This window comes from Rhineura floridana, chromosome 7 (assembly GCF_030035675.1).
Source record: "Rhineura floridana isolate rRhiFlo1 chromosome 7, rRhiFlo1.hap2, whole genome shotgun sequence".
Classification (NCBI taxonomy): domain Eukaryota; kingdom Metazoa; phylum Chordata; class Lepidosauria; order Squamata; family Rhineuridae; genus Rhineura; species Rhineura floridana.
This window is the reverse complement of record NC_084486.1, coordinates 989641-1008748: the sequence shown is the minus strand read 5'-3', so window position 1 is coordinate 1008748 and position 19108 is coordinate 989641. Positions and strand designations below refer to the sequence as shown.

At 43.1% G+C, this 19108-nt stretch overlaps 2 protein-coding genes and 1 long non-coding RNA gene across 9 annotated transcripts in view; 1 reads left to right on the top strand and 2 right to left on the bottom strand.

The window, feature by feature from the left end:
* Nucleotides 1-1296, bottom strand: part of GBF1 (golgi brefeldin A resistant guanine nucleotide exchange factor 1) — a 223404-nt gene extending 222108 nt beyond the window's left edge. For 3 of the 6 annotated variants that reach the window (XM_061634629.1, XM_061634630.1, XM_061634632.1), the window contains exons 1-2: nucleotides 1035-1295; nucleotides 926-1003 (exon numbers count right to left, since the gene is read on the bottom strand). In XM_061634629.1, coding sequence (XP_061490613.1) covers nucleotides 926-1003; nucleotides 1035-1267 — 311 coding nt within the window. In that variant the 5' untranslated portion in view covers nucleotides 1268-1295. Of the gene's footprint in view, nucleotides 1-925 lie in introns of all 6 variants that reach the window. The other 3 variants (XM_061634634.1, XM_061634631.1, XM_061634633.1) reach the window with 3 other exon arrangements.
* A 3166-nt stretch (nucleotides 1297-4462) lies between these two features.
* Nucleotides 4463-10598, bottom strand: LOC133388300 (uncharacterized). The gene is made up of 3 exons (XR_009763723.1): nucleotides 10518-10598; nucleotides 10244-10389; nucleotides 4463-5538 (listed from the first exon to the last, which is right to left on the bottom strand). It is a non-coding gene; the product is annotated as an uncharacterized LOC133388300 (long non-coding RNA).
* Nucleotides 10599-10776: 178 nt separating this feature from the next.
* The window catches only part of PITX3 (paired like homeodomain 3), a 61922-nt gene continuing 53590 nt past the window's right edge, over nucleotides 10777-19108 (top strand). For both annotated transcript variants that reach the window (XM_061634627.1, XM_061634626.1), the window contains exon 1: nucleotides 10777-11053. The gene's annotated coding sequence lies outside the window, so the exon portion shown is untranslated. The remainder of the gene's footprint in view (nucleotides 11054-19108) is intronic.

Sequence of the window (19108 nt, the reverse complement as noted above, 5' to 3'; positions counted from 1 at the left end):
CCCAAAGTGCAGATCAGACGATCCATACCATCCCTCACCCCAAATCCTCTGAATTTCACAAATTTCATTTTTTTTCCACTTTACACTGCATGCCCCATGATGTTTGGTCTTCCCAAGTATCCTACACAAATTAAAGATTTCTGCTTCCTCAAAACCCTCTGCAATGCCCAAAGAAATCTAGGGTAGTGTGGCATGTTTGTATGGCAGGTTCTTCAGACCCCACAGATAAACTTTTCCTCATCCGTCCTCAACCCATCTCAAGCCAACGGCCTGAGTTCTTTAGCAAAAATCTTTGCCGTCCTGCTACCGGAGATCTTCTCAACTAGAAAGGCCCGGGGACGTGGCCTCCTGCTTGCAAACCACGCTACGGTTCGTCCCCGAAGCCCTTCTCAGGCCAATGTTCCATCATCCCCACTTCACTCTACGCTTAGCATACAACACTGCCGTATGGCACGGAGGACATTCAAGTGACAATGGGGAAAGGACGTCACGGCTGGGGCAGTTTGCAAAGCCTCCCAACAGCCCAGCTCTGGCATTCCATGAAGCGGTGCCATTCAGTGGTTGGCTGAATCCAGTGACGGCGACGGCACTAGAGGGTCCCTGGTCGTGTCGCGCTTTTCCTTGCCTGCCTTCCGCGACTGGGAATTAGGGCCCTTCTCTCCGCCATGTCTTGCCTAGAGAGGCCCTTCTCTGACCACCACCTTTGGACCTTGCCAGGCCCATCACCCAGGCTTTGACACGATGGCATCGCCTTTAAGGCGGAGGCCCAGGCCCAACCCATTCCGCGGCCAAGGACATGCCTCCCCGCATTCCCCTGGGGAGAGCGCCAGAGAGACCCGACTAGACGACGATGACGACGCCGAACGGCCGGTCGGCCGGGTGGGCGGGCAGGCAGATGAGAATCGCTCGCTCGCTCAACACTCACCCCTCCATCCACCCGGCATCCAAAATGGCGGTGTTTGCGGGCAGATGCTGGGGCGTCGGCGGGCCTCTTGGCATACCGGGGAACCGGACCGGCCCCTCTAAGAAGCCCGCTAGGTCCGAGAAAGGCCGCCCGACAACGGCTGAAACCGGCTCCCCTTCTCTCACTGACGTGGAAACAAGACACAACGTATCTTGCTGCGTGGGTACGGTTAGGAAAAAGTAACCAATCGAAATCCGCTCTGAGTGACAGGCGCCCCACTATCCAATGGTGTCGGTTCGTTAAGCTGAAGGTTGGACCCAAGACTAGGGATTCCAAAGGACGGGTGGCAAACGAGCCAATCATGTGAAAGATGAATGAATTGGCATCAACAATTGCCAATCGATAGGAAGTAAAAAACCCTCCGGGTCGGCGGGCAGGTCCTGGAAGCGAGAGTCAAGAGAGACTGAGCTGCAGAACTAAGGTCGCTGTGCATTATGGGACTTAGCTTGTCACTTCCAGACTGTGTGTTGAATGTTCAAAACTCCTTTTTTTAACCCCTCCCCCCCCAAAAAAGAAAAACGTATCAGGGGCTACCAAGCTATTACATTTTTACGTTATCACGTGTGAGTTACATTAAAGAAATAATTTCTCTAATCTACACAGAACTCTTCGTCTGGCAAACCAGGAAGCGATTTGATCACGTAACTTAGTACAGCAATGATGTAATAAAAACCTTTTATCACAATGAGCACGGAACAGAATGGAATCAGAACCTAGCTCCCCACACATAAGCAGTAGAGAGACACATCGGGCATTTGTAGTCTCCCAGGGCCACAGGATCACACCCAGGGATCCCTAGTTGACTAGAAGGGTTCCTATGTGGAGCCATAGCTGAGTGGAACAATACAGGTTTAGCATATAAGAGGCCTCAGATTCAACCCCTGGCTACCACTTCCAAGGAGAAAGGGCTGGAAGTAGCCATACACCAGAGATAGTGGAGGAATATTAGTCAATTGGGGGTGGCCAGCACATGAATCTATACCCTTACTCAGGCCCTAGGATGACCCCCATTTTGCTAGAGCCCCCTTTATCCCATCCAGCCATACCTCCCCATGTTCACTTGGTTCAGTGCTACCATCTGCTGTGTAGTTTCCCATTCGGAGTGAAGCTTGTGGTTATTCCTCTTCTATCATGTCAGTTTCTCATTATTCAGGGCTAGGGAGCAAGGAAGATACTGAACTCTCAGGACCTAATAGTGTGCTCCAGTATCAAGGCTATGGGCTGAACCCTCAGCCCTGGTGGCATGTTGTGGTGAAGTGACTGCCCCCTGCATTGTGAAAACATAGGGGGATTCTGCTAATAATCACAAAAACAGAACCACACCTAAAACAGGCACAACCTCAGTTGTGAAGTGCATGCTGACAGCATCACACAAGAATAGCATGCTAATCATTATGTTCTTGAAATGCAGTCATGGCCAGTGTGGGAGGGGTGCATTACCCCTTGTGGAGCACTAATTCACTTTTAACAATTTTTAAACTATGCTTTTTATGGTGTGACAGCTTCCATTTAAAGAATGGCAGCTTGTTTCTAAATCAGGAAATTTGGTCTGGTTAGAAAAAAAGAAGAAAATAATTGGTACCTAGTGTCCCTAAAAACAGTAGTCCTCCTCACCCAACTCACCTTAACTCAAGATGGATTTTTCAAAGGCCACATTCACACAAGACATTTATTCCACTATTGTTCCACTTTAAACAGTTGTGGCTTTCTCCAAAGAATCCTGGGATGTTTAGTTTGTGAAGGATGCTGAGAGTTCTCATGAGACCCTTATCTACAATTCCCAGAGTTCCCTGGAGGAAGAAGGATTGACTGTTAAACCTCTGTAAGAATTGTAGCTTTGTGAGAGGAACAGGGGTTTCCCAACAACTCTCAGCACCCTTCACAAACTACATTCCCCAGGATCCTTTTGGGACACCATGACTGTTTAAAGTGGAGTAATACTGGAATAAATGTATGGTGGGAATGTGCTCAAGATCACCAGCACCTTTATCACACTTAAATAATCTGGGGTGGGGAGGTGGCCATCCTTTAGATCTTATGACTTTGGTCATAGCAGAGTGCTTTACCCAAGAGTGGAGAGGTATCTTAGAACAAGGATGGCCAACTTCTTCAGGCAGAGCCTTCTCCAGCCGTTACATCAGTGTTCCTACCTCATGTAATATGCCTTCCCCATGCACATTAGCCAGAGAAAGAACAGCCCCTCAGATTGCAGAAACTGGCCTGTGTTAAATAATAGGACATTGCCTCCAGGAAAGGACATGTGCCTTCTCTGTGGCCAGAACAGTTTTTAGGGTTCCCTTCAAAGCACCCCCTCCCATTATATAATGAAAATATGTCCCACAGGTATACTGCAGAAGGTTCTAATTCACTATGACCAAGCACAAAAATGTGCAACTTCAAAGCAATCACCATATAGATCTAGTGATGAAGATGAAAACAAGGAATACAGATAATTTAAACAGTTGTGGCTTTAAACAAGGAATACAGATAATTTAAACAGTTGTGGCAGATTCAAAGTGTTGGTTCTTACCTATAAAGCCCTTAACGGCATCGGACCGCAATACCTGGTGGAACGCCTCTCCTGCTATGTACCTACCCGGTCGCTGCGCTCGACGTCGAAGGCCCTTCTCCGTGTCCCAACGCATAGGGAGGCACGGAGAACGATAACTAGAGCTAGGGCCTTCTCAGTGGTGGCCCCCGAACTATGGAACGCCCTCCCTGATGAGATACGCCTGGCGCCTTCTTTGTTATCTTTTCGGCGCCAGGTAAAGACCTACCTCTTCGCCCAGGCATTTTAAAAATTTTAAAATTTGAATTTAAAATTGAAAATTTTTAATTATGTTTTATTGTGTATTGTATTTACATTGTATTTAATATATTTACTTGTATTTTAACCTGTTTTATTATGCTGTACACCGCCCTGGGAGCTTATTGCTATAGGGCGGTATAAAAATGTAATAAAATAAAATAAATAAATAAATAAATAATGCATGTAATATGGACAGTACTAAGACTGTCATTTGAATCAAGATGTCATTAGCCTCAAATGAAGGTAATTTTAATGGTAGCTTAACATGCTATATTTGACTTAAATGTTTTGTAATTTCCTTTTTCTAGCAAAATTGATTAGTTCCTGAATACCAACAGATATAAATGTGGAACAGTGTTTCTCATATCAAACCCTTTGTTATAAAGCCCAAGATGATGAGTTTCAAATATCATATTCTTCAATATAGTGCACAAGCGTAGCCAGAGCATGAGGAATACTGAACACTAAAAGTTCTGATGATTTATGTATAAGAGAGGATTTATATTAACCTGGCAACAAGACTCTAACAGTTACATTTCAGAACTTACTTATCCATAGTGCCTTAATACTTATACAGCAAGTAATAATTATACTTATAAATAAAGAGTTATGCAGCAACACTACTATGAATGTTTATTCAGATGTCTCACTATGTTCATTGGGTCTTTTTCTCAGATAAATATGTTGATATATTAAATGTTAAAAGTATTTAAGGTATTTATGTACCACTTCATTACTTACATCTCTAAGCAGTGTATGTAAAAATTATAAAAAGTATACAATGGATAAAAATGATTAAAATTAATCATAAAAACTATACACACACACACACACAATGGCAAGTACATAGATAAATGGGGTGGGTGGGTTGCTGAGCCATTCCAGAACATTTTTGATCTTGACATTTTTGAAATTATTATTTAGTAGACAGTTGCAAATCCAACAATATGCCCACATGGCCTGCTTCAGTGCTTACATATCTGGGCCCTAAAAGGAGGGAAGGCATAGCCCACAGCCCACTGTTAAGTGTGGCTTCATTCAAAGTATGATTCAGCAGAGCATCATAAATCCTGTGATACCCTACACATCATGGTGGCATCATACTAACTATAAAAAATCATTTTTAAATGTTTGGGAACCACTACTCTATATCAGCCTTTGCTGTGCTAACTTGGGAGAGATATAGTCCAAAATATTTGGAGGGTACCAAGTTGACAAAGTTTGATCTACATGGAGGAGTACGAGTGAGAGAGTGACAAAGGCTACAAATGTGCAGTTCTGTCCATAAGAACGATATGCATCTGATTAGAGTCACTCAGGTTTGGAAGGGCATATGGGAACAGATTGTAATTTTAAAACAAAAAACTTCTATAAATTTTCATATTATTCCCCATCTCAGCATTTATATTGTATCTTTCAGAAACTGTTTTCTGCCTGCTAGTGGAGACATCGTAAGTACGTCCTCTATGATGGTGTTCCACACTCCACCAGACAGGCAAAAACATATTAAAGAAAGTCTTAATACCTCTTTTAGTCATAAACAATTTTGTTATTTGGGGTGACAATACCAAAAAACCCTCAACAAATTATTTCAAGACAATTATACTCCAGCAATGAAGAAAATCTGGAAGAATGCCAAGCACTGGAAAAATCTAAACATATCCACCTCAGGCAACTTTGAAAATGTCTCGTCTGTCAATGCTCCTATTCTTTTTCACATTAAATTATCCTTCATATGCTGTCTTTGGGATGGGCCAAATGTTGACTGTAAAAATAAAGAGTTAATTAATTTCTTCTTATTGGCAGCCAGATTATATATAACAAGATTTTGGAAGCATTTGGAGATTGCTACCTTTGAATATTAGCATAGCAAGATCTGGTTTTTAGCCTTATCAGAAAAACTGACCCAGAAGGTTCATTTCTATAGATGTTTGTCCAAAAAAAGACATGATTTATTCAACTTAATTCAATTCTATTAAATATATTAAGAATCAGAACCTCCAGCAACCCTGGCAATATATGCAAGTATATGAAGCAATCCATAGTTGACCCAAGTCCCCAGTACTCCTGGAATTACCAATCATTTTTTTACTAACTCTGTGAACAGAACAAGCATATTTATTTTCTGGCAGGGTATTTGTTTTGTTTTTGCTTCTTTCTCTCTTTCTCTCTCCTTTGTTTGATTATCCAAGATGGTTTAAGGATGTGTATGCCTTTGTTCCTTTGTAATTTCAGTAATGATTTCTTGCATATTTAGTAAAATCAATTTTTGAAAATTTAAAAAGTATGTCCCATAATTATAGCAGCCATTCAATACATTAATCTAAGCATTTTAAGCAAGATTACTAGGAAATCTGTTTTGCTTCCAATTACAAGTATATGCGACTATAACTGTTCCTATCATACTGAAAACAAGCAGAGGTGATATTTGGGGGTGGCCCATCTCTATCGGGCATTACAGATGGCATGACTACGTCCCAGAGAGCATAGCCTCTGATAACTCTCTGGTTCTACCTTTTGAGTATTAAACTATTGAACAGGCTGTGTATTATATGTATGCCAAAGGTACAGATAAAACAGTCACAAACAAATGCCCTTAAAATTGTTATGTTTCCTCCCTTCTTCCCTCTGCATTTATCACTGAATTAGTCCAAAATCTGGCCTTTTACCTTAGCAAAACTTACTGTCCCTACTGATTTTTCTCCTTCCCACTCCCTGGAATAGAGTCTAGGGGTCTTATATTGCCGGGGTCTTACACTGCAAATGGGTCGTTCAAATCTGATTCTTCTGTGTGTACATTTAGGGAATTAACTTCCATACATTCCATTTTTTCCCCAGTCATGGCTATTAATTGCTATTCCACCACTTACCATCCACACCAGTGGACACAGCTTGTTGGAATGTATCCAGAGGTGTGAGGTGGGGGTGTTGCCCTTGAGATTCGTAGCTAGGGGGGCCAGAGGGCCTCCAATAAAAGTTTTTCTCCCCTCCAATTTTTTTTACAAAAAAATAAAGAATTAAATTTATTACAGAAAAAAATTCTCCCCCCTACTTTATTTGACCCCCCCAAAAAAATGTTTAGCTACAGGTTGTGCAATTGCTGGCTATGGATCTGTTGCCCTTCCCCTTAATTACTCTTCTGAGTGTACCCGCAGGTATTTTTAAATTGCCGCTCTGGACTCCTTTTGGGAAGAATGGCATGATGATGACGATGTTGATGATGATGATGATGATGATGATTACCTTCAAGTCGATTCCGACTTATGGCGACCTTATGAATAGGGTTTTCATGGTAAGCGGTATTCAGAGGGGTTTTACCATTGCCTTCCTCTGAGGCTGAGAGGAAGTGACTGGTCACCCAGTGAGCTTCATGCCTGTGTGGGGATTTGAACCCTGGTCTCCCAGGTCATTTAAATACACCTTTAAAAAAATCCCAGGAAGTGCACAAAGCAAATGTAGCTACAGCCACCATCAGGAGAGCTGCCACTCTGCCCCCACACACACACACATACACTTTTGAGAGAACAACCCCTCCGAACCAACTAGTTGAAATTCGAACGTGCATGCAGCAATTGATGGAAATAAGCAGACTTTAATCTTTTGGGTCATCAAAATCAAAATGGCTAGGTTTTGCTCCGGTGAAGAGCAAACAGAAGAAGGGGGGTGGTTTCAGGGGCTGCACCACACGAGATAAGCCACTCACCCCCCAAAAAAAGTGCTAGAAGTGGTACCCTTTGCGTATATAATAACAATTTATATTACTTTTTATGATACTGTATATATTACTTTTGACGATACTCTAAAGTATTTTGTGGGAGTGATTCAATCATATATTGGAAAGCTAGGTTTGTGAAATTAACATGGATTAAAGCACTCTGTCACTCCAGTGCAAAAATCCACTTTGTTAAAAAATGGACTTTTTGTGTTCAGAAAAGCGACAGGGACATGCATTGAAAATTGTGGGAAGAACAAGTAATTAATGGGAAGACATATATGCACCCTGAAAGCAAATCAAGATGAATGCTTATTGTCATACAACTGCCCTATAAACAAATCAGAATGAATGCTAAGTAAAGACTAGGCATCGTCTAACCACCACATAAGCTTTGCGCAAGCAAATCAGGATAAATGTGGAATGAAAAGGTTGTCTGTAGGAGCCCCATATTATAACAAATGAAAATTGGAGTATCATTAGAATACGTGGCCCAGTGTGGTGTAGTGGTTAAGGTGTTGGACTATGTTCAAATCCCCACATAGCCATGAAGTTCAGTGGCTGACCTTGGGCCTCTCAGCCTCATGAAAACCCTATTCATAGGGTCGCCATAAGTCGGAATCAACTTGAAGACAGTACATTTACATATTTATCAAGTCAAATATAAAGTTATTTTGTTGATGTATAAAGCCATAAACAACTCAGGCTCTAGATCTCTAAAGGAATTACTTCTTCTGCATACACCTGCCCATATTCTAAAACCCTTAAATGAAGCTTTTCTGGTTGTGCTGTAGCCTGCTGAGATCCACCTTGCAATAACCTAAAGGAGGGCCTTTTCAATTGTGGTGCACATACATTATGAAACTGCCTCCACTTGAAAAGAAGGGAAGAACTGACTTTGATGTGCTTTTGAAGCTTGCTAATGACCCATCTATTCACCAAGGCATTGGAGTTGTTAATACTGTGGACTGTGATGCATGTTATTGTATTTTAATATGTTGCTTTTATTGGAATTGTATTGAATTGTTGTTTATCGCCTTAATTACTAATGGAGACATGAAAATATTTTAAATAAGTAATAAGTAATAAAAGTGACAAGTTTGGAATGGAAATTCTTTAGCAACAAATTTCAAATTTATGCAACATTTTATTTTAATAATATTTACTTTTAATTGTGCTACAGAAAAAAGAGGCTTATGTTGGTTCCTGGCTCCTAGTTCATTGTTCAATCCAGAGATGCATAAACAGACTAAGGCTGCAATCCAATACATGTCTACTCAGAAGGAAGATCCATTGGGTTCAATGGAACTTGCTCCCAGGTAAGTGTGTACTGGATAGCAGCCTAAATAGGGAACTGGAACTGGGGTTTGCATACCTCTGCTCCCCTCCCCCCACCAAAAAAACAAAAGAGTTTTGGCCCACTCCAAATCATCCAAACCTGTCATAGAAGACTGTTTTCCATGAAATGCACAAGCATCATGACAAAGACACAACAAGGTGCATTCAAGTGTGATGCCCCCATGCCAATTATATTCTTTCCTTACTAAGGGGTGGGATGCATCACTTAAGCTGCTTTAAATTGTTTTTAATGTTGTGTTTTAAATTGTAACCTGCCCTAGGACTTCAGGGTGAAGGGCAGGTAATAAATTAAAGTAATAGTAATAATGATAATAATGAAATAAGCATTGGGCCACCCTAAAGAATGAATGCACTGGCTTCAAGTCAATTCCAACTTATTGTGACCCTATGAATAGAGTTTTCATGGTAAGCAGTATCCTACTGAAAATGGAAGGCTGACGACCAGAGCTTATTTCAGAATACAAAACCATCAGCTCCTAATGCATAAGTGTTTTGGCAATGAAAGAATATATTGTCCTGGAGTGACATTACAGTTGAGAGTAGCTTGTGCACAAATGAAGTTGGGCCCTATGCAAGGTTGTCTTGAACGGGATAGAATCCTACTTGCAGGATGTATGATTTCTGGTAATCCAGAAGTATGCAAATCCCATATGTATATTGGCAATCTTTGGGTGGAGTTCAATGCTAAGGCGTTTTTTAGGCCAGTGGAGTGCCTTCTGGTCACAGAAGTGTATGATTCTGAGGGATCCAAAACTTGTTTGGGAGGTGCAAAGCTCCCAGTTCCTTACAAATAGGTGTATTAGCAAGGAAAGCATATAATTGACATTGAGACATTATGCATGAGACTACTTTACACAAAAGCAAAGTTTGGGACTATGGGGCATCTCAATGGAGAAGTTTCCTGATGGCAGGAGGGTATGATTTTAAATGGCCCACAGCATATTTGGATGGGGGGGGTGAAATCCTGGTTCCTGGAGGCATTAAATGTTAAAGCATCTTAAGCTAAAACAAAGCTTTGGGCTACAGACAAGGGCATTTTGTATCATATGGTTTAGTCCATAGCTTTTCGGGATGGAAAAGCAGAGATGTGCACATAAATTAATTTATTCTGTATGAGTATACACCTCTGGACTGAATGAAGACCCAGAAACCAGCTTCAGTCTCATCTGTTCAGGCTGTGTAGTGTACACACCATACCTTTAAGCATATCCAAAGCACATCCCCACCCCACAAAGAATCATGGCAACGGTTGTTTAGAATTATACCTCTATGATGGGTAAACGATCGTTCCCATGATTACAGTTCCTTAGTCGCCTCCCGATAACCAAATGGCAGCTTGGCAGGGAATCTGGCAAGGATGCTAGCGTGAATTTTTCTGCAAGCAGCTCAGTTTTCCTACCTTGATGAGGGTCAATCAATTCTACTGGGCTGTCACTGATCCTGTAAGGGTTGCCACTGATTTCTGTCAGATGATCTGAGAAAATGGGACTGCGATTAAGCAAAGGAGGTGGTTCCCACCACGTGATCATATAGCTGCCACTCTTCCTATTGACAGAGGAAATTGGATATATTTGTATAATCATGCTCAAGGTTTAAAAGATTGTCAAGGTGTACATTTTTCTCACATTCCCCAATAAGCTCCGATCTTTTGGTTGTATATCAGAATGCCGTACTTCTCCGAGTGGACAAGCGCCGTCCCTGTACCTCAGCCCTCACTTCCTCTCTTTGGCACCTAGCGGTCGGCCTTTCTAAACCGCCGCCGCCGCCGCCAGCCCCAGATGCTCCCCACTCCTCGCGTCCTTCCCTCTTTGCCAGAGGAGGCGGGCCTACCAATGCCTATTGGCTGGCTACCGATGGGGCGGGCTCGGGGATGCAAGAATCGGGTAAGGGCGGGGCCTGAAGCCGCACAGTGGGAAGGGGCGGGGGGCGCCTGGCTGGCCGTGCAGCTGGAAATGGGGCGGGCTGGGAGCGTGTTGCCCGATGGCAGCTGCCTGGGGGCGCCTATGGCCTCATCCATAAAGCCGACGGTCCCAACGAAGGGGACGCCACTCGACGGCGGGTTCCTCCTCCGAACTGCGGCGAAGCGTAGGCACCTTGGAAGAACTCCAGAGGGACTTAGGAGCTGAGTTGAAACCGGACAGTTGAAGGCTGGCGTGGAGGCGAGGACGGAGGACGGCGCTTCCTCGCAGCCGCACGAGCTGCGCTCGGTGTAAGTGGTCGCTGCTCCCGCTTCTCCTGGCCAGGGCCGCCCCTACCGTTAGACAGTGAGCCGGCCGCCTCAGGCAGCAGACACTGGGGGGTAGGGAGTGGTGGTGGCAAGACAGAACTGCGTGTGCGCCTTAAGCTAGCCCTGCTGCCCTCGGGTATGGTGGAAGATGCGGTTTTGTCAACTGCCGATCGCTTGGCTTCGGTACATGAAGAGTTGGGGGCGCATCTTGTCCTTTGTCTTGGGCCACAAATTGTCTTGGGCCAGCTGGCCCTTCCTCAGAGGCCGTGATCACGAAGGTCGGTCGTTCTTCTGCTGAGCCGCGCTCTCCCGGAGCCACTCTGCCCGGCATAATTTCTACAGACGAGGAGAGGAAGGGTGCGCAATGACCCTCCCTGTTGTGCCAAGTGGCATCTGCCGTCGAGGCTTCGATTCTTAGCTTGCTGCTGTGGGCTTGCATCTGGCGGACGGGGCACGTGGCTGTGAGATGCAGCTTCAGGCCGGCGGTGCGTAGCGGGGGCGCACGGACACAGCTCGAGGGTGGCTTGCTAACCCGAGGAAGTTGCCTGCCTTGGATCCCGCGCTGCGGCGGCGGTCGTGGGGATGGGGGCGGCGAGGTGATCCCTCGTTTGGGGCAGCCAAACTCTGCTTTCTGGAGTGCAGTCCAGATGCCGTTTTTGTTTCCACTTGGCTCGCGCAGAGTCGAAAAAACAATGTCATTGAGTGCAAAATTAGCTAGGATTCTTTTTATAAGATAACGGTTTTTAAAGAACAAGCGAACCAACAAAGCAGCTGCTTGCAGTGTGTCGTGTGTGTGAGAGAGAGACTGTATGCGAGACAGAATGAGGGATGAGGGAGTGAAATGGCGTGAGGGAAGTCCGACGGCTTTTGGACAGATAGACAAATGATATTTATGTAAGGACCCGGCTCCTGTTTACAGCCGGAGTGATCTTGCAGGTTCCCAGCTCGGGAAGGCTGTTTAATTCTTTCCCCCTTTTGCTGGTAAATGCAGTTCCTAATAAGCAGGACTTTTGTATCCTATTGTTTTTTGTTAAAATCTGCCCTCAGAGTTTAGTTAATGAAACTGAAAATTAGATTTGCCTTTGGAATGAGACCCTTCAGAGAATTATTCTTAAATCGACAAACCACGGCAAAAATCAAAGCCCCAAACCAAAAAAGCAAAGCCCAAATGCATATTAATGGCACCTTATCAGTTGTTATTTTATTAATAATTTGTAATTTCCTTTATACACAATCAACGTGACTTTCGGATTGACTTGTATTTTAACTTGTTAACATAATTCCCTATAGAAGAAAGCATTTTTCGAATACTAAATCTCAATTTAATAAAAGTAATTTAAAAAACTTACATCGTGCCTTTCCTGAAAATGAAAACCAAACCGGCTAGAAATATATGACTGCATCAGAATAAGTCACAATATCGTTTGCCCGTTAACTTAAAATAATTGTAATTATAATTCAACGAGATAGCATACAATAATTTGGACATTCATGGTACTAAAGTTTATTGGGCGTTTTCTTACTCATAATCCAACGATATGTAAAGTGGACAAATTTTATGTCCATAAAAATATTTTTCCCCTCATCCATTGAACATTTTGCAGAAATGATCGCATCGTTTTGTTTGAAAGGCACTTGATTACTGCGTGGAGACATTAGGCTCTTTATAAATGACAGGGTTTTTTTGCCAGTATGTCCAGAAACCAACAAGCATTACTAAGCCAGTGCCAAAAGCAAACTGTGAATCGAAAAAAGAAGAGATCAACACGTAAAAGCCAAGTACTCCACGCACTGGGATCCTAGTCGCCGCTCCACTCTCCACACTCTGCTTCGGACGGGGCGGTGGGGAGGGAGAGAGGCCGGAATCCGCTGCCTAATCGTTCTTTCACAATTCCTCGCACATTTCTGTTGTACAGACGTTTTTCATATAAAACATCATGATGAGCCCCATAGTATTAGAAGGTGAAAAGCCGCCGCCTGTTCTCTGGCGTGCTTGGAGGGGCGCTCCGATGCGCTCTGGCCGCCCAATCCATGACAAACAAGGGAGCGGCTCTGCTGCTAGCTTTGGAGGGGGGGGGCTGTTTTGACCGCAGTTGGTCTTTCCTCTCGGTGGTCGGGTTCCACGAAGTTTTTTTAAAAAAATCCATGGAGAACAAGTTAAGAGTAAAGCATTTTGTACTCGGAGAAAGTTCCATAAAAGACAAAGAATAATAGGGATAATAGGCAGTTTCTTCTTTAACCTTTGTGACCCCTCCCCAATAAGTGTTGGTGAAGCGCTCTTTTGATTTTGGCCGGGTTGATCCTGTGCAATTCTCAGCTAACGGAAAGGAATCGGATTTACACCACTTTCTCCTGGAGTGGGAGTTAGAGGAGCAGCTAGCGGTCCCGATCCATAGGTGGCCGGAGGCAGTGTGCGCCAAGGCTACCAGCGCCTCTCATCCGCAGGCGATGTTATCCCCGATGAGGTGGGGAATGCTCTTTCCTCCTCCTCCTCCTCCCGGGTACGCCTCCACTACCAGCTCCCTTGCTGCGGGTGCCAAAGTCGCACAGCCAGGAAAGGGGTGCTAATATGTATCAACCGAACACCCCGAGACTGCACCTTAAAATTAGGACGAGAGCTCGCCTCGTGGGTAATTGGAGAGGCGGGCCCTAGACAGACCGGTGGGCCCAGCAGCCCGACCCGCTTCCGCAGGGCAGGCGGAGCAAGGGGCTGCTCGGCGGCCCCTCGGAGCAGCAGGAGGGAGGGCCGCCCTAACCCTAAAGGCCTCTTTCCCCGCTACGCCGCGCAGGGCAAGCGCCGGCCCCAGCCTAGAGTCGGGTGGGGCGTCACCAAAGAGCGGGTGTAGGTTGGCCCGAGAGGGGTGCGGTGGCGTGGCGCCGCTTCGAGCCTGTGGCTTTTGGTTCCACAGACCGCCGCTGCCTTTCCTTCCCCAAACGTGCAGCTTTTCTTGGTGGGAAAATTGTATAAAGTTCAGCAGCCTTTTTTGGGGGGGGGGTGATCGCTTGCCATTTCTGTGGGATTTCACCGGAATGGTAATCGAGTCTCTATTCTGGCCTCTCCCTTGGGTTTGCAGCTCTGCGATGTTCCTGGATTGTTGCTTCTACTACAATTCCAGGGTTGTCTTGGCATGAATTCTCTCTGGTATGAAAACTGAAGCTAGTCTGGGTAAGTTCAGACCCAGTGGTGCATTGGCTCCACGGGAAGTCTAGGACAGCCCCAAGTCTTTCTTTCTTTCTGAGCAGATGCAATGGGATCATCTGCAGGAGCAGTGATGTAATTAAAGGACCCTCCTTTCTTTAACAAGTGAATGAAGTGATAATGAGGCTTTCAAGTTTTGCTATTGTTGGCGACAGACAGCGTATAGGATGTCAGAGAATGAGGAAAATAATCAGCCTACAGATACTTCATTCTTTCCTTTCCTTTCCTTTGATGAAGTTTCTACTTAATGCTAGCAGTTTATATGGTAATACTTCTTGGCAAGATTGCTTCATTACTGATTCAGGCTGAAGGTTGGATTTCAGCTGGCTGAAGATCTTTTGTTAAAGCTCAATGTGTTTTACAAGTTGAACTTATGCAGTCAGGACCACTGAGTTCATTGGAGCTTACTCTCAGCCAAGTAACCCCATAAGATTGCAGACATGCCACATGACTGATCAAGAACAGGAAGCACATCTCCGCAGCCAAATCTCACCATACTGCCCACTGTGCCAGTCTTTGCCAGCTCACTATTCTGTGACTGTCAGCTGATCCTAACAAATTGTGTGGCATGCTTTTTGTGACTACTGCTTTTTGTGAGGGAGGTATATTGCATTATATAAACATATATATAATGTAGAGATGAGGAAGCTGAGGGCCTAGGGGCTAAGTGCAGCCTTCCTGGCCTCTCTCTCCAGCTCTTGGGACTCTCCGTAGGCCATGCCCCTCCTCAGGCTACAGACCTCCTCTCCCCTCACTGACCCTGCCCTTCACCCTCCTCAAGTGCTTTTGCCTTGTGCGAACTGGTGAACACACGATAAGCCTTTGTGGCCCTACAAAGTGGAGTCTCCTGTGGGATACCTGCAGCACAAGGCTTTTGGCTCTGGGGCACTCCTAACAGACAACTAAGAGGACAGATTTTTGCTAGGAGAGTTTAAAAGAGAATGGGAAATTTGGGAGGGTGAAGCTAATGGGAGACCACAGTGAATAGGAAGCACCATCCAGAGAAACTGGTGAAGGAGAGAGCTGCAGCCTCCTGCCCTAAAACATTCTGCAGCCAGGGAGTGACAGGCTGAGGCCTACAGTTGCATTCCTTCTAACACAGGATTGTAGCAGCAAACAGACCCTGCTCTGAGAGACCCTAATTACTCCATGATAGATAAGTGATTCATTGGAATCCATCCTCTCCTGGTTTTGTTGTGGTTGTGATTTAGAGACCTACCTTAATTTGAATACTGTATTTTTTCTGAATTGTTTATTTTACTCCCTCCTCCCTTTTCCCTGCTTGTTAAATAAATGCCTACAAGTGGGGGGGGGAAATGTCACAAGGTGAGGTCCAATATTAGAGACCAGACACAGTGAAATCAATGAACTAACCACTCAGACTTAGTTGGACATTGTCACTCACTTTATTTCTTCTTTTTAAAAAAGAAAAATATTACAACGTTGAAAAGGGGGAGAAAGAATACATTACAAAAAGATTGGAAGCAAAAAACATAGAAAGATAAAAAACTAAACAAGCATAGTATCGAAATTTCACATTTTAATAAAAATAAGTAAAAAAAAACTATAGCAGTACTAAACTCTCTTAAATGTGTATAGGATTGCAGCCATAACACATCTTTCCAAGCAATTATTTTTAATTGCTGTAATAAATCCCATTGTACCTTTTTGGATTGCTTCAAATGTTGCCATAATAATTTACCAGATTTTTCATAAGCCATTCATTAAATGACTGAAGGTTTGATTCCCCACCCCCAATATTTAAGAATCAGCATTCTAGTTCCAAGCAATAAAGTAAAATTCTATTTCTTTTTAGTTTATTGTCATGCCATTGGAACAGGTTCTTCAAGAATCTCCTGACAGATTGACAAAACCTGTATCAAAAAGTGCTGCACACAGTCATACTGGCACCAAATATGCATAATTGCATCTGTGTACAAATCTGCAATCATGTATACTGTACAGACTGTACATTCATTGAATGTACCATGAATAGCCCCCATGTCCCTTCCAAACCTTTCTCTTCCTAAGGAGATAAAATGGAATCGCATATGTCCTCCTGAGCACCTTCAAAGAAGAGTGGGATGTAAATGTGAGGGCTAAGATAAATCTTAGAATTGTATAGGGGGCCTTAGCAACCTCTCCTCTGAATGCAAGTATTCATTCTAATCAGATATTTTAGAGTTAAGTATTTTTTATATCTGTGATCAATCAAGGTCACTTAGCTCATAGCAGAACCAGATCTCTTTTTTGAAATATGAATAAGAATGAAGATAAGCAATTCTGTGAAACTTTGTCACTGCTAGTTTTTTGTAAATATATATATATTCAACCTTTCCAAAGCTTAAGATGGCTTGCATCAAAATAGTATGGTACAAGTAACATCAGGGGGAATTAAACAATAGCAATAAGTACAATACAATCCACTGTAGTGGCAGCAGAGCTCCATAGTACTTGCTATGCATTAGCAGAGAATTTAACTAAACCAGAAGAAGCAGAGTTAAGCTACATGTGCTGTGTGATTTACCTGAAAGGAGCAGGCTTTTACCCTGCATTCAAATCATTGAGAATTTAGACTTTGTAAAATAAGAAAAGCTACTTTATTTATAGACATATATTGTTTGTAGGAAAGGCATAACTTGTTCTAACTAAGTTGAAGGCGCAATGGCCAGGCTTGGTCATTTGCCCCATGCTACGGGAAAAGAACAAATACAAATGTCCCCTCTCCCTTAGCTGGATGGAGAAGGGAAAAGGAGGGAGAGGATGGAAGTGAGGTCAGCTCCCTGAGAGTATCTGTTTACAATGGAAAGAAGACAGGTAGAGGAACACAGGTAAGTTGAGGCAGCCTAGCCTGCGGGATGACCCTCTTTATATCTCCTCTTGGGGTATGCAAAGAAAACCTGCCACACTTCCAACAGTACCCACCCATAGGCCATCCAGAAGAAGTACGTTTGCATGAATATCTGAAATGTTATAAGACCACAGAAGCTGCAAACCTCATCAGAAAGATCAATTCACACTGGGGTTACCAAGTATCTGGTTTTCAGCTGGATACTCCAGCTTTTGGGGGTCCTTTCCAGGTGAGTCACCTTAATCTCCAGACTCTCAGTTTAAAAGTTTTTTTTTTAAAAAGTTTCTAGGTGGTCTGGTTCACGAGATATACACCAAAACATCACACACACACCCTGCAACTTCTGTAAAATTATCTCTTAGCTGGCCGCTCTAACCCCTCCCTTTCAGGTTTGTAGCCAATAAGTGAAGTCAGGTTGTGATTTGTTGACCTCCAGGCAATGCCTAGACCTCATTGCATCACCGGTAGGGTTGGTGATTGGAAACCAAGGCAGCTCACAATAAGAAATAAATCCCATTAAAATCCAATAACCATAAAACAAGTATAAACAGTTAAAGTGGCATGATTCTGAATTTTGGGTTGGGTGAATGAAGTTTGTTTATTTATTATTTATTTATTATTTGATTTATATCCTGCCCTTCCTCCCAGTAGGAGCCCAGGGCGTCAAACAAAAGCACTAAAAACACTTTAGAAACATCATAACAGACTTTAAAATATATTAAAACAAAATGTCTTTGAAAACATTTTTAAAGCTTTAAAAACATCCTTTTTTAAAAAAAGAAAAAGTTTAAAAACATATTAAAAAGCAATTCCAACACAGACACAGACTGGGATACAGTCTCAGCTGAAAAGGCTTGTTGAAAGAACAAGTTCCTTATCATTTGAGGTTGCAGTTCTCTGCCCATGTCCCTTTTGAGTAAGCCCCATTTAATACATTAGGACTTGTTTCTGAGTAAACAGTCATAGGATTGCACTGTAAATGTCTTTACAGGTTGTGTAAAAAACATATTTGATATTCATGCTTATATAAATATTTCTTCATACTGTGTCCCAATAAGTATTTGATTTCACACTATGGTTGTAGATGATTTTTTCCTCTACATTTTAAGTGTGCCCTTCTTCCTGGGGGTGGTCATGGTACTCTGTTGTTTTCATCTGAGGGGAGGATAGGCTGAGAGATGGTGAGTAGCACATGGTCACCCAGTACACTTTATAGCTCATTTCCATTTTGAAAAATTAATTAAAACGATTTACATGCAGGCAAAGTTGATTAAGTAGATCAACACATTTAAAACACATCCAACTCACATTTAAAGTGCATGACTTCCCCTAAAGAATCCTGGGAAGTGTAGTTTCCCCCTCACAGTTATAGTTCTCACCACCCTTAACAAACTGCAGTTCCCATGATTCTGTGGTGGGATTCATGTGCTTCAAATGGGTGTTGAATGTACTTTAAATGAATGGTGTGGATCTGCCGTACGTATGATGTGCATTCAAGAGTGAATTGAAAAGAACAATTTTAAAAGATAGTTTTTTATAATCGGAAGAGTTGTAGCTCATTGGCAGGACAAATGCTTTGCATGCAAATGTCCAAAATTCAATTTCTGGAAAAGAGTGTTGCCTGGAATCCTGGAGAGGCAATGCTAGTCCATGTCATCAGTACTGAGCTAGATGGTAGTAAATGGCCTGAGTCAGTATAAGGCAGATTCCTTTCTTCCTACAAATGGAAAGAGACCCAAGGGCCACAGTCTCTTTAATTTATGTATTTTATTTACAACATTTATATACCGCTTTATTGTAAAAAAAATACCAAAATGGTTTACAGAAGGAATTAAAACAATAAAATTATTGGCAAAAAGAGTTAAAGGCAGGTATTTAAAACATTCAAATTAATAAAACCAACAATCAGTTACAAACAGATTTAAAAACACAATAGCTTCTACATGCCTGGATAGGCTTGCCTAAACAAAAATGATTTTAGTAGGTG